The sequence below is a fragment of the Pavona decussata genome, unplaced genomic scaffold (genome assembly GCF_977016875.1).
Source record: "Pavona decussata unplaced genomic scaffold, jaPavDecu1.1 SCAFFOLD_181, whole genome shotgun sequence".
NCBI classification, from domain to species: Eukaryota; Metazoa; Cnidaria; class Anthozoa; order Scleractinia; family Agariciidae; genus Pavona; species Pavona decussata.
In genome coordinates, this window is record NW_028145591.1 from 777,501 (window position 1) to 792,500 (window position 15,000).

Here is a 15,000-nt window from a genome sequence, read left to right on the forward strand (position 1 = left end):
ACCCTGAATAGACAGCAGGCAAAGTTATTTATTCATTTATTAACTCATCCGTCCGTCCGTTCATTCGTTCATTCATTCATTCATTCGTTTCTTCGCTCACTCACTCACTCACTCGCCCCTGGTTCTTTCATGCCTGCCGACATACATTCCTACGTTCAGTCATGTATGCATGTACAAGAAAACGTTTTATGTCGATGGCCTTTTTTGAAATACAGTAAGAACTTCAGGAGCCCATGAACGATTTCCCATAATTTAGTAATCACAATAGCAGGATGTAGATAACAAATTATTTCATATCCTCTAATTCCAGATACCTTGGAAGCCGTAGATCTATTGATTTTGATTTAGAGGTAATAAGTCTAAATATTTTAAGCCCCATTCCCACCCTTATGCCCAAAAAATTTGTTGAGCTGTAATATACGGTAGTCAGTATGTTACGACACGTAATATATACTTCCATCGTCACTATCGTACATGCGTTAATTTGCCTACTGTACCTGTCAAAATACCACCAATCGTACACATCTCTCGGCCCTAGCTCTTCCGAAAGAACGAAAATCCCCTACTCACAAGCCATTAGCATACGGTAAGTTAAAGAAAACAAGATTTAGAAAACAATAATTGAAAGTCTTTTCTGATTTACGAATTCTGTGTACAGCTGTATTTGATTATAAAATACATAGATAGGTGTCGTTCTGGTGCGTTTTAAAGTTTTACGCTTTAAAGGGACTGCCTTAGAATACTAACGTCACAGGCTTAACTGCAGCAATTGAAGTCTTGGGCAAACTTTTGGAAATTTCACTGGGCTCCTGGCTGATATTATAGTTTTTCAAGAGCTATAAAAATTGTTTCCCAAGTGACTTTAACCTTCGTTGAAATTTTTATGTCGACAAATTTTCATTTTTTTTATTCCAGATTCTGGATTCCGGATTCCGGATTCCAGATTCCATGTCTTAGGTAAACCCAAACCAGATCATCAACCAGGAGAGAGCAAAACGGAAAGTACCCCTGACAGAGCTATCAACAGAAGAGATGTGGAATACAAAGAAAAGATTAAACAGAATGCCACGAATAAGAACACTAAGGAGCATAACTTCATCACCCGAGATCACATCCTGCTGAAAAGAAAAAAAACAAACAAGAGGTCCACAGCCTTCCAACCAGCATTCCACATCGTAACGCAGGTAGACAGCTTAAGTATGGCAACCAGGAGGATAGTGGGAGATTGGTGTTTCGCAAAGCAAGTCAGTGTAAGCTTGCCAGCATGCGCTGATAGTAAATGACCCTGACTTGGAGGTAGCAGACCAAGGGGGAGAGTCTGACTGTGGGGATTGGAGACAGGAGTTCTTCAGGAATGCTGAAACCCAGTCAAGTCCTGAGGAAACCACAGCTAGAAAAGAACAGGTAGTTGAGATAGAGGGCAGCAGCTCCAAGGCAAGAAGAGTGAACATAATTTTTGTGTAGGATCATTACATATGGGATATACCACATACTGTAAAACTACAGTACATCAAACTTTATGAACTCCTGGATACACTGTACCTCCAAATAATTGTTATTCAGTAACTATAGCATTTAAAATCCGCACAATGATTACCTGCCCTGTATTTTATGTTTAAATATGTATTTGATCTCTGCAGGTATATAAAGTTTTCAATACTAGCATTCTTATTGCATCAATGGGTGACACCAAGACTTACATGTAATAAAACAATTAGTTAAATCACAGATCAACTTGAGTCTCACAGCTAAAATTTCAGTTACCTCATTATCTCCATCAATTCCATGATCAATGTACCAATCTCCTTCCCAAATCCATTCCACAGATGGTAACTGAAAAGAGTCCTTAGGGAGATGCTTCTTACCATCCTTACTGCTCCATGCCCATCGATCAGAGTGTTTCATCAATATCTACAAGGGGGCCAATGAATCATTCATAAGAACCTGAAGGCAAACCACATTATTTTTACCTCAATCAGGATTGCTGCAGTTTTTCTGAGGGAACACATGAAAACAGCAGTTCAAATAATACAGTTCACACCTTTCCAACTGTATGCCTGCCTACTAATGCAGCTTTTCTCTACAGTTGCTCACAACTCAAACATAACATATTTTTAGCTGCATAAACTCTGCTGAAAAACTAACTTAATATGTAAAAAAAACCATGTTAAAAGTGTACAAATTAACAGAGAACTTTCAAGTGTTCAAGTTTAGGCACACAATTATGGTCTTGAAACTACTGCAAAGTTAACGTTTGCACAAGTCTTCCTCATTCACCCCAGTGCAATAATTTATAAGCTTATTCTTTGTACAGTAAGAACGTAATAAATGATTTTACCCTTGAAGGCATCAGTTTTCACTATTACAGAAAAATTATTTTTTTTATTAACCAATTTATTTATTTAAATTTATTCCTTATTTAAAAAAATAAAAAAATATAAAGGAGAGGTTGTAAGGGTTACTCAAAGGATCCATAGTTTTGCAAGTACTAATACAAATAATTGACTTGATGTATCGCGTTTTTAAACCACTCTACTTAATACATGTAATTGGGGACACTATAAATCAGTGAATTAAATATACAATATGAACATAACATTATTTTGTTAAAAATCCCAAATGGTGGGAAGTAAATCAGTTGGCTATTTACAAAGCATGGCCTTGGATTTTAGAATGGGGCTACTGTGAAACAAATCCAAGTGGTCAGAGCGGGACTTGAATCTGGGGCCTCCAGATTACAAGTTCAGCGCTCTGGCCACTAGGTGACAAGCTGCCTCCCTCTTCTTTTATCTGTTCATAAAGATACCAAAAGCTTAGTAACTGAGCCAGTTAGTGCATGTTGGGATGGGCAATAAACTTTACCAAAACATGATGGGTAATCAGAAGAAACCAATTAATCTGGAAGAGAAAACATTGCCAAGCAGTTATTAGGGCACTGCAATGAAATCTGGAGTTCCCGGGTTCAATTTGATGGTTCAATTTAATATGAATTTTACATTTACAGGGAGTAACATGTCGATCAAAATTAATGATTGAAGACGTAACTGATAAGTCAATAATACTGAATATTTGTTGATAATTAATCATTATTGTCAATCGACAAATTTAATTAATTTTGTTAATAAAAGTTGATAATCAAGGATTTTCAACTGATTATTGATTTTTATCTAATAAAATGGAGACAATTTTCAATCAGCTATGAAACTAACCAAACCAATAATAGCTCAAACAACTTGTTATGGAAAGGTAAACAGCCCTAAAGTAAATCTGTATGGCAATAAAGTTAAATATTAAACTGAGCAACCAAGTGGTTTGTTATTCAATGTACATGTAAAATCTTTCAGCTGGAAGCAGCATGAATTTAAGATACATAAATTGCTGATAACAGCTGATAAAAGCTGCAATAAAACACATACTTTAGGTAGATTTGATCTAACAATGATTTACTTTCGATAGAAGAAAAGGGTAGTTTCTGCTTTTTGCTCATGTTTATTTGAGCTTCCAATAAAATAAAGTCTTAGCATAGCTTCATGAATCAGGGTTTGACAACTGTAGTCTTGCCTCGAACCCAATATGGTTCTTTTATATTTCAATACTTGTTGATTGGAAATGGATAAAAATTAATAATTACAAGAAATCATGTGATCGATTTTTATCAATTTCCAATATTTGTTGATTGATTAGTATCAAATTCAGTCAATAATAATAGTTTTTCATTGACAATCAAAATTATTGACATGTTTTGCTCTGATATTTGTTTGTGAAGTTGTTATGCTCTACCCAGCTAGCACCTTGTTTATTATGTACCGTAGGGTATTGTACTTGGTTTTAACCACACTATCAATTTTTTCAGTAAATTATATTTCTGAGTATACTTCCCCCCCACTCTTCCCCCAGTCCCCACCAGGGGGGGGGGGGGGGGGGACTCCCATATAAAAGAGATGGGGTGATTGTTGGAAATTTTGAAAAGAACCCCGAAAAGGTAACAGAATTCTGTTTTTTGGGGTGGTCCAAAAAATATTTTACCCCTAAGAGGTACCAAAGTTGGCAGTTGGTTATCAAAATGATGACCAGTATAAAGAAAGCGAAAGTAGTTACCGACTTCTCTGTGTGGGCCCAACCACCAACTGGACCCCATCTTTGATTTTCGTAAGTTTCCACTTTGACTCTGATAGGAAGCTCAGTAGCGTGAACGAATAAGTAGGGCTGTTGACTTGCACTTATAGCCCACGCACACTGCTCCACGGCTGAAATCCGCTTAAAACAGTTCCTTGAACCAAGTTTAGGAGTGGAGATCTCACGCCAGGATTTATCTCGTAAATTAAACAAGAAAACTCGCCCATCCCGATCAATTACCCACACCTGACTCGTACCCATCTCCTCAGCTACACATGATTGCTGCTGAAGCCTTGTTCGATCTCAAATATGAGTCCAAACAGTCGTCCAAACACAGACAACAAAAGTGTCCGCATATACACTTCCCCTTCCGCAATGGCATTAGTAGTACCCAGGGCACTCCGTTATGGTAGGTACTTCATGTATATTCTACTATAGTGTACTAAAGAACTTGAACTGACCCTCACGACTGTCACGACTGGGTGGCCATGTTGAGTCTCGGGAATAAAAAGCTTTGTTTTCGCATGGCATGCCTCGGCCAGACACGAATTCAGTGCGAGGCTTACCGTGCTTTAGAATTGAGACTCAACATGGTCGCCGCGGGATAAAGGTCTATTGCGATAGTACAAATTGCCCGAGAACGCCCCTCCCCCTTGTTCGCGTCTTTTTATGACTTTTATATTTCGCCTTAAAATCTTGGCCATGCCCTTCCTGGTGTCCTTTGTTCTGTGGATCCACCTATTCGCTGACAGTAGGAGTGGGGGATAGGGGGGAAGAGAACTGGTGTGCACTTTACGAGCTTTCGATTAAAAATACGCCGCCAGTTTGAAAATATTCCATGAAGATGATCGAGTCTGGCGGTAGATCGCTTTAGAATAATTAGCCTCCGAGAGCTTGCTCGCAGGCTTATAATCGAAATTTTTGCTTCATGAATTTCAGTTATTTTTATTTTATTTCTCTAATTTTTATTTTTACCCACGACAGTTACCCACACCCACGTCCCACGACATGTAGCACACTCATGGGAGAGTGGAATTGTTAGTTTTCGCGGCATCGAATACCTTTCCTCGAAGTGAATATGGATCAGAAGTCAACATGGGCTTATCAAGTTGAAATATTCCTGTTGACCTGAGAGCGTAAACCAGAAATTCTCAAAATATTTCCAAAGCAAATTAGAAAAAGAACAATCGTAAAATAAGTGATGAACCGTTTCTGATCCAGTCTCACAAAAAGCGCAAAGCTAAGCGATATATAGTTCGTAGAAGTAATGTCGTTTAAAATTTAAATATTGAAAGTTTCTAATAGAGGTTACGTTTCAGGTGAAAGTGACTTTAATTTTTTTTTTATATATAAAGCCTCTCCAAGGTTTTGCTTTTTCGGACACTAATAAGTGATAAAACTCTTTACTTTTACTGGTTAATGGATTAATTTTTTTTGTTCACAGAAAAATTCTTACAATCCTAATTCTTTTTCGTTTAGATTCATAGCTCTCAGGTGGGCAGGAATCGCAGTTCGAACCCCTGTCCACTCTGAAAATTCGTATCAGTAGATTATTATTATCAATCTGTAGATGGTAGAAGAATAAAATTTCAGCTTTTAAATAGTTCGGATAATATATAGGTTTACCATCTATTTTAATATCCTTATTATTCCAGATTACACTTTCGGAGATGAGAGGATTTGTTGATTTGTTTGGCTCTGAAATCCGCGCACCACTGAAGGAGCTCATTGTAAAATTTTGAATAACTTTTGCAATCCTTGGGATTATAGTTGCATTTGAATAAAAATTTACCTCCAAAATCCTTAAGTAACTGGCCGTAAATATAAGCTTTCCAAGGCAAAAAACCTTTCGAAAAACGTTTACCAATCCAGGCCAGTCTCAATGCTTTAATTGAGGTTTCGATACCAGTTATACAGATTAAGACCACCGTATTTCAGATAATTTATTACAGATAGTCGAGCTGTTTTATCTGGCCCTTTCCATAAAAAAATATAAATGATGGTATTGAATTTTTTAATGAAGTCTTGAGAACTTGGCAAAATTGTATACACATACGGTATTTTTGGAAGGAGAAGTGATTTGATAATTGTGACCTTGTCACATAGTGAGATACCCAGGCAACTCCATAACTTTTTCCGCATTCGGATGTCTTTCAATTTGTCATAAACGTTTTTCTGCAGTGAAACTACTTCATGATATGTAAAAAACAAAAAACAAGGGCCTTAACGCTGTTGCACCAGTTAAAACCAAGAGGTGTCTCCATGTTTTGTCTGCATGAACCAATCCACATGGCCTCAGTTTTGGAGAAATTGACCTTCAAACGAGAGCAGGATTCAAATTGAGACTAAATTAGTCAAGTAAATGAAAAATGTGTTGGGCACACTCAAGATTGGGCATCAATACTGTGAGATCGTAGGCATATTGCACTAACTTAGAAATTCTTCTTGCCCTATACTAAGGCCTTGAATATCAGTTCTGCTTCGAATAGCAATTGCTAGAGCCTCAGCTGCGATAATAAATAAATATGGCGAAATCGGGTCCCCTTGTCTTACTCCTCTTTGTAATTCAAAATAAGGTGTATACATCTCGTTATTCATCACACAACTAGATATGTTTCTATAGAATGTCTCTGTCCATTTGATAAGACTTCAGTGGCCTAAATCCAAACACATCTAGACATTTTAACATAAAATTCCAATTAATAGTGTCAAAGGCCTTTTTGAAATCAATTTCAATTTAGTTTGTGGCGTTCACAAGGACAAACTGAAAAAGTGGTATTTCCACTACTCATTTAAAGTCAAGAGATGAAGTAGAGATTTTAAAAGAGAAATTTAATGTGAAGGAAATTTGTCGCATTTTCAATCCTGATGCTATGCAATTTACGAGGAGAAGGGGAAAAGGGGAAATTCAATGCCGTTTGGATTTTTGTCTTATTAGCGACACCCTCTGCCTTGAGGCTAAGATTATGCCCGGATATCGAACTGACCTCTCGATGATCACAGTTCGTATCACTACTACCAATCCTAGAGGACCAGGCCTTTGGAAATTAAATACGCACCTGTTACCTGAAACTGCATAAGTAGATTTAATTGCTTCTAATTACGTAGAAAAAACGCACTCGTCAAACAGATTGGAGTCGAGATTGTATGGGACCGTGAATGAAGGTGGATCTTGGGACGCGTATCTGGCACCCCCCGCAGATTTTGAAGGGGAGAATGACATCATCACCAAGTTAGCAAAAGAGGGAGAACGTGGAATCAAGATCATTGAACGCACTCCCTAATCTTAGTACTAGTTAATAATGGTAATTGAACTGAGTGGAGTGCAATTTGGTCTGAAATCATATGCGTGATTTCAAAATTGAACGAGCGCGCAGCGCGAGTTCGATTTGAAATCACAAGACTAATTTCAGACCAAATTGCACAACACGAAGTTCAATTGCCACTTTATTACACCTATTTTGAAATCACACAGTTTTATTGTTAATATTAATCTTTTATTTTTGTTGTTACATTTCCATTTTGATGGGCTAAAAAAAGGATGCGATTTAGAGCAAGAAATAGTGCAATTTGGGAATAAATCGCACTGTTGAGAGCCAATCAGATTGCAAAGTCACCAATGATTTCAAAACGGGTATAATAAAGAGTATTATTGCAGACGTTTAAAAGGATTGTGGGACGTAATCAGGATGTAAATTAAAGCGGCTTCAATTAATATACCATGGCGAAAAAATCATGCTTCAAACGAAAGGAACGCGTTTTGGAGGAAGAAAAGCTAACACTGGAAAAGAAACTTGATGGAAGTAACCTATAAGACACACTATAAGAGGCACAGAAAGAAATCTTAGAGATTAAACCGAGAATGCAGAAACAACAATTATCTAAACTCGGTTTAAAAAAAAGTATGATTAAATAATTAGCTTTATTCACCCCCAATTATATTCACTCCTCGCTGCAAGACTATTTATTTGCTTTCCTGTATTCAATTTTTGCCTCAATATTTTTTCACCTGTTATCTTATTTTGGAGTGTAAAATTATAATGGTCGTACGGTTAACCGTTTAGATCTTCTTAACATAGAATCTGCGTTCTTAGCATTTTGCAATTTAACTTTTCAATTAAGGGAAAACAACACCTCTAAAACTTATCTTAAAACTTAAATTTAAGCCCGCTTCTACAAAAGTAATTGCTTCCTCGAAAGGTGTTTTTCAGCTGTAAGGCCGAAAGAATAAGCAATCTCTTCTTAACGAACTATTTGATCAAGGCGCGCGACCGCTCGCACTTTTTAGCCGAAACTCGCATAAGCAATGAGTTACATCTTCTTGGTTCGCTCGCGCGACTTGACACATTCTGAGTTCCTTATTATTAGTACTGCTATTTCCAGCTAGATTTTACCTTTTACTTTTTGGATATACAAACTTAGTTTAGTTATTAGCTTTTGAATAGCGATTTCACTTTCTCTATCGGAATTCAGACCTTAAGAAAGTGTAAGTTTTACAATTTTTTCACCGGTGAATAGAACCAAATTTCACTTAGTTTTGTTCGGGGAACCCTGAGCAGCTGGAAACACCTACTTTTCGCATATGAATAGTGTTTATGTTTCAAAAATCCCAATTAAGTTAACCATTTCACATGAATAGAACTGCGTTTTACGATCAGATAGATTCTGTAAAACATTCATTATGTAAAACAGAAATTCTTAAAACCATATAGATTCTGTGACGATGTTCACTTGAAAGCTGTACTGTGAGAGGCTCACTCCTGACAAAACGAAAGGGTCTAATCTATATATATTTAGCCAAGCTCAAAAGCGGAGCTCCACAATTCCTTTTTTAATAACATTTGGATAAGTCTGCTTATCGTATGAACGTAACAACCCTACAAATTCCTCATCCTTTTTGGAGTTATATTTAACAATTAGCCTCATGAGCTCGAGATTTCTATCGCGTCATAGTTAATCAGAGCGAAGCCTGAATCAGTCAACTATAAACACGCATAGAAATCGAGAGCGAATAATCTAATTGTTTCAGTATAAATCTACTAGTCGTTAAAACGTAACAGCAAGATAGGTTCACGTTTTTATCGAATAATGATATAAACAGGTCACGCCAGCCGCACACTGTTAGGCAACTCACTCTACCGTGTCGTGGGTCTGTACTGTGATACTGAAAGCACAGATGACGTCAAAACGTGGCGAACAAAGAAGTACGGCGAGTAGCGTGACTGATGTTCTTACCACGTTTTTACGTCCTTTGAGGGTTGTCAGAGCACAGACCCACGGCAAAATGAAATTTATTGTTTTATACAATAATCAAGACACATTTCGTGAGCGAAAATTACATTGATTGAGCCGACTCAACTAAAAACTTTCAAGCAAACTTTTAGAATACTACACACACGCAATTGTGATCTTCTAAATTAGAGTATAATCCGAAAGAATTTCACTAGCAATATTTTCAAACCCATATGCCGTCTTATCAATCCAGTCAATCCAGCTAAATCTGAGATTGGCAAGATCAACAAACACTCTTCGATCGCAATAACGAAAATCTTGTTAGCAAACTGAAACTAAACCAAATGGAAAAATACTAAAGCTCAGATCTTGGTTCAAAGATATACGGCATAAAGATTTGTACTCGTTTACCACATTCGACGTGGCAGAATTTTACCCATCGATCTCCATCGCATTGCTTGGCGCCGCTCTAGAATTTTCATTCAACTGCGTCTCTATTAGCGACGATGAAAGGCATATCATCCTTCAGGCAAAAAGCTCCCTTCTCTACACTTCTCTGAGCCATGGAGCAAGAAAACGTCATCAAACCTTTTCGATGTCACCATGGGTAGCTTGTTGGCGCTTATCTTCTCCACGACATCAAAGAAGAGTTTAGCAAGGCATGTAATTTTGGCTTGTACAGAATGACGGCCTCGGCGTTAGCACTACTAGTTCTTTTATTGAGCACTCTGCCAACAGGCGTGCATATCAACTGGTATATCCATAACTATGTATTTTCTATGTAATATGAATAAATATATCATATCGTGTCGGATACAATTCATCTTCCCTGGAACTTTCATCTCTTTCCAGCAAAATGTGGCTGTCGATCTCCTGGATTTATTTCATTCGTGTTCAAACCGAGACGGTATCAATGCCTAAAAATTGAATTGAGCCACGTGAAATACTGATCAGTTTGGCTACGAAAGCATGTATGAAACGGCACGAGTGATAGAAGCCCGAAATCAATTACTACCAGCACATTTTATCAATTTACTTTGGTAACCATAGCAGCGAAGAAATTACCGAAAACTTTCATGGATCTTACGATTTTCAGGTATTTCCTATTTCAATCTTTTTTGTAAGCAAGGCTTTCTGGTTAGGGGATTGATGCCACCGAAATGCGAATTTTTTTAATCATACCATACGTTTCCGTAATTGTGCCTTTCGCATGAGCCAATCAGAGTTCAGAGGAAAGTTTTAAAGGCGTTGTGATCAATCAAACTATTGATTCACCTGACAAGCGGTAACATAGGCTGCTTCCGTTCAATGTGGACAAATGAACGGTATATTTACACACTTTACACAAGTGCTTGATATTCGGGCATCACACTTTCAGCCACTGACAACGCTGAAGGATTAGGATTATATTAGTCGACAGGACATTTGCTTTTCCTCGGCTTTCCTGACTACGCGAATTTTGATTCCTGCGACTGTCTCTGCGTTGTTTAATACAAAACAGTCTTTGAAGGTATGCATTTGAATCTCATTGTTTTGTTTCTGCTCTTTTATTTTAATCTTTATTATTATTCAATTATCTTCATTGTTATTGCTGCTTGCCTCTGAGTTCTGTCAAAGAGTTAATGATCTCCTTTTTGCTTTCCCGTTAATAAATGGAGTAAATTTCGCAATTCGTTCCTAAAAAAAACTCTGGGAGGATTATACCTAAAATAAAACTGATTTTGCTTTGTTTGTGACCGCAAGCTCTGGTCAGTCAAAACACCTTAGCATTTACCTTTGAATGATCACCTTGTGAAAGATATTAAAATGAGAGAGGATAACTTCATAGATTGCGCTAAAATGGGAAACTGGAAATCATTCAAGTTACATTATAAATACTGAATCAAATTTTCTTAGTGTCAAACGTTAGTCTGTTTTCTAATTTTCAAATTTAATACGCATGCTACTGATTAGGCCACATATCTCTAAACTTCTGTTCGTGTAAGGCCAGGAATGACATCGTCGGACCAAAAATATAATCTAGATACTTTGTTTAGGTTCACAGAGCATACGGATGCAGCTTAGTTGAAGTCAAAATCATAGAACATACGGGACATACCGTCATGCAGAAATTCAAATTGCAACTGTTCACACCTCCAGCGCAGCTTCAGTACGACATACGACAGCACTAGTAGTCTCCAGATTTAAGACTTGCACGCAATTTTGACGTATTATCATTGCTGAGATTTTCTTTTGAGAGCATAAATGTATTTTTGTCCGTAGTCTTCTGTTATTGGTTGTGTAAGTTTCCGTTCTTTTATAAAATACTTGCTGGTTTTGCGTGCTAAGGGGCCTTGAAAAGTGCGTTCGACGACGAAATTTGATCAAACTAATTTTTTATTCTAGGCTACAAATTTAACCGAGGGGAAAATGAATTTAGTTTGATGGTGGTCGTTGTGTTGACCCTTTTCAAATGAACAAAAGTGCATTTTGTCCTCAGGACGTAACATTTGGGCTCCGTGGATGAAATTTCTGCAACTGAATCCAAGCTTGCAGTGGGTGATTACTACGCAAAAATCAGCTCTGTTATGTTTCTTTTCTATTCCGTGTTCCTGATCATTTTTCGAGTTTAGGTGCACTTTAAAGCCAGAATTGCAACGCTAAGGTTTTTGAAAAAAAAAATATACAAGACTTCTTTCGGGGACCTAAAGAATCCTAATGAGAGAGTAAAACTCAAATCAGTTGTCATGAGATAATTTGGCCGAAAATCGAGCAAACATACTACATGTAGTTTGAAGACATTGGGCTACCGTGTTAGTGACCATGCGTGATCACAAACGAAAAAATGGTTTTCAAGTCATCGAATACAGACCCGTTTGTTTTGGACAATGTTTAATTGTCGATGCTATATTAAGTCGTTTTTGAGGGCACCAAAAAGAAAGTAAAACTGTACTATCCGCTTAAAGTAATATTATAATCTTTCGTTGTTGTTTATCCATAAATAAAGGTTGCGGCTTAATTCACACATCTATAAAGCAAATCAAACGGATATATTGAAACTTTGATTAGACAAATTATTAAGTTTACTCTTGTTCGGCAAAGGGAGTCACAACTTGTCATATTGAACACATACGTTTGTGAGCTACGAACGTCAAACGGAAGTTAAATATTATTCTTGGCTGGTGTGTTTTGGATTTTTGACCGTCGTCCAGAGTCGGGAAATCATGGGCCAAACGCCGAAGTATTTACCTTTCGGCTGCCCTCGATGGCTCGCTAGCCTGTGAACACTGGCTCCCAAGCGGGGTATAGGGCGAAGAAAAAATCAATCTCGGAGAGGGGGCCCCCATACCGCGCTCCGCTTCCCCGACACGCCGATTTTTCTTTTCTCCCTACTGATAGCCCACTTGGGAGCCTGTTCAATTCAATTCAATTTTTATTCACAGTTATTCGAATGAAATACAATACATTTTTATGGTAAGAAAAAAATAAACATGCAGAGCAATTTATTTAAGTGATTTTACCTTCTAGGGAACAAGTGCGTAGTGGCCAAAGGAGCAAGGCTTTCGTGTTGGTCATTACCTCTGTGCAGTTACAAATAAAATGGGGGGAAGTAGAATTTATAGCACTGGTTGTAGAGGTCTGCTAGTTAAATTAGTCTTGGGAGAGGAAAATACATCAGTAAGGGAAAAAGTGTTTACAGCAAATACATAAGTATATAGTTCACAGGCTTATGGCTAACAACAGGCTGTGCTAAAATTCTCTAATGCAAATGTCAAATGATCAAATTTCAAGACGAAGTTCGCCAGCAGAATTTGTTCAGGGTAGCAGATCACAAATTTCTGCAACACAATCTACCACTTTACCGCTTCTCCACCGCAGCTAGGATTATTCTGTCATCATAGTGTAATATTGTTCTCTCTTGTTTTTCCATAGGCAAATAAATCTTGAACTGAACATGTCTTCAGCGCTGTACATTGGCTTTTCAGTGTTGTTCTCCGCCATGGTGATATGTAACCTGGTCGGTAACACGTTGGTTATCTTAGTAGTTCTACGCAATAGGTCAATGAAGACGCCCACCAACTATCTGCTCGTAAACCTGGCAAGCGCAGACATAGTGGTAGCACTATTTATTGGTATACAGTTCATAGTAACTCCAACTTTCACCCACCCTCAGGGGGCCTTAGGGTCTGTGCTTTGTAAGACACTCATATCTGGTACCCCAGGTTGGGTTGGTGCCGTCGCTTCTGTATTTTCTCTTGTTGCTATAGCCATTGAGCGCTACTGGGCCGTCTTACATCCTCACAGCCGGAAAATCAAGCTAACCAATGCAAAGATAGCCATACTTGTCTTCCTCTCCTGGATTCTGTCTATTATCTGGGCCATTCCAGGATTCTGGGCTACTACTTACATTGAAGAGATACAAGGCTGCGCGCACAATTTTTCCAAACCAATTTACGCTAAGTTGTACACTATTGGTTGGTCTGTGGTAGCAGGCGTCATCCCTATAAGCATCATGGGAGCCTTATACTTCAAAGTGGTGTACCGCCTTTGGTTTGTGAACAACAGTGCCACGGAAGCCTCTCAGCGAGCTTTACTTCGTTATCGGAAGCGCGTCACCAAGATGGTCATATTTGTGACAGTTGTATATATACTGTGTTGGGTTCCTGAGTTGTTAATCTATTTGCTGGGTTTCACTGGCACCATAACTTTACAAGCCATTCACCATGCTATTGCGTCTGCTTTGATCGTGTTCAACTCGAGTATCAACCCAACTGTGTACAGCTTGCAGAGAAGCAAGTTTCGAAAACACATTGTAGACTTGATCTGCTGCAGGAAGAACTTAGTTACTCCATTAAACAACAGTGGTTTCACGTTTGAAGGCAGATCACAAGTGGAAATTCGGCAAGAAGTGTTGGCACCCGTTCAGGCTACAGTCAATAATTGGCGGTTAGGAAACATGTAAAATGAATACAACTAAAGAATATGCATTAGATACTACAATATGTACACAAAGGGTTGGAGTTCACTTAAAGCGCCATCCGACATTCTGAAACTAAAGGCAGACTTATTTGATCTGGGTATACGGTCCAAATTGCCCTGTCAGTGTTCACATTTAACTGCAATGTATACACCGTCAGTATTTCATCTCATCAAGATAGCAGGCCTACCAGTGCAGGAGGAGATGACCTTTATGGCCATATCTAGTAAATTGTTCGAGAACACAGAAAACAACAGACCTAAGCCTAGTTTACTCGACGAGCCTTTTGAGCATACTACCCATTGATGTTGGCACGTGGGCTGAGTACCACACGCCCAAACGGACGTGAAGGTGTAAATGATTATAGGCAAGGATACCCCAAACACAAACGACGTGGTTCTGGCTCCTTTGAGTGCTGCTGTTCCTGGAATTTTGATGATTTCCAAGGGTTTTTTACCGGCCAAGCAACCTAGTCGCCTTCCGCCTGCAAAAGTCCATCACTTTCACTCCATGCACTTCTGAGATTTCTTTCAAAAAAAAGATAAGTGGTCAGGCACTCGTTTTGTGTTCATAGAAAATTTAAAATGCCCACACTTGCACGGATATTTTAACTGCTACAAGCTACTGAAATGATTTTCCATGACCACAGAGCTGAAAAATAACTACCGTATTTACTCGAATAAGCGCCGCACTCG

The 15,000-nt window shown here is 38.2% G+C and overlaps 2 protein-coding genes across 3 annotated transcripts in view; one reads left to right on the forward strand and one right to left on the reverse strand.

Annotated features, from left to right (window-relative positions):
* Positions 1–4,493, reverse strand: part of LOC146463067 (tectonin beta-propeller repeat-containing protein 1-like) — a 37,545-nt gene extending 33,052 nt beyond the window's left edge. Inside the window, exons 1-2 of one of the 2 annotated variants that reach the window (XM_085084885.1) lie at positions 4,099–4,493; positions 1,765–1,911 (exon numbers count right to left, since the gene is read on the reverse strand). In XM_085084885.1, coding sequence (XP_084941011.1) covers positions 1,765–1,911; positions 4,099–4,377 — 426 coding nt within the window. In that variant the 5' untranslated portion in view covers positions 4,378–4,493. Of the gene's footprint in view, positions 1–1,764; positions 1,945–4,098 lie in introns of both variants that reach the window. The other variant, XM_085084886.1, reaches the window with a different exon arrangement.
* Positions 4,494–10,666: 6,173 nt separating this feature from the next.
* Positions 10,667–15,000, forward strand: part of LOC146463068 (allatostatin-A receptor-like) — a 5,475-nt gene continuing 1,141 nt past the window's right edge. Inside the window, exons 1-2 of the mRNA XM_085084893.1 lie at positions 10,667–10,858; positions 13,261–15,000. The exon at positions 13,261–15,000 is cut by the window's right edge and continues 1,141 nt beyond it. Coding sequence (XP_084941019.1) covers positions 13,283–14,290 — 1,008 coding nt within the window. The 5' untranslated portion in view covers positions 10,667–10,858; positions 13,261–13,282 and the 3' untranslated portion in view covers positions 14,291–15,000. The remainder of the gene's footprint in view (positions 10,859–13,260) is intronic.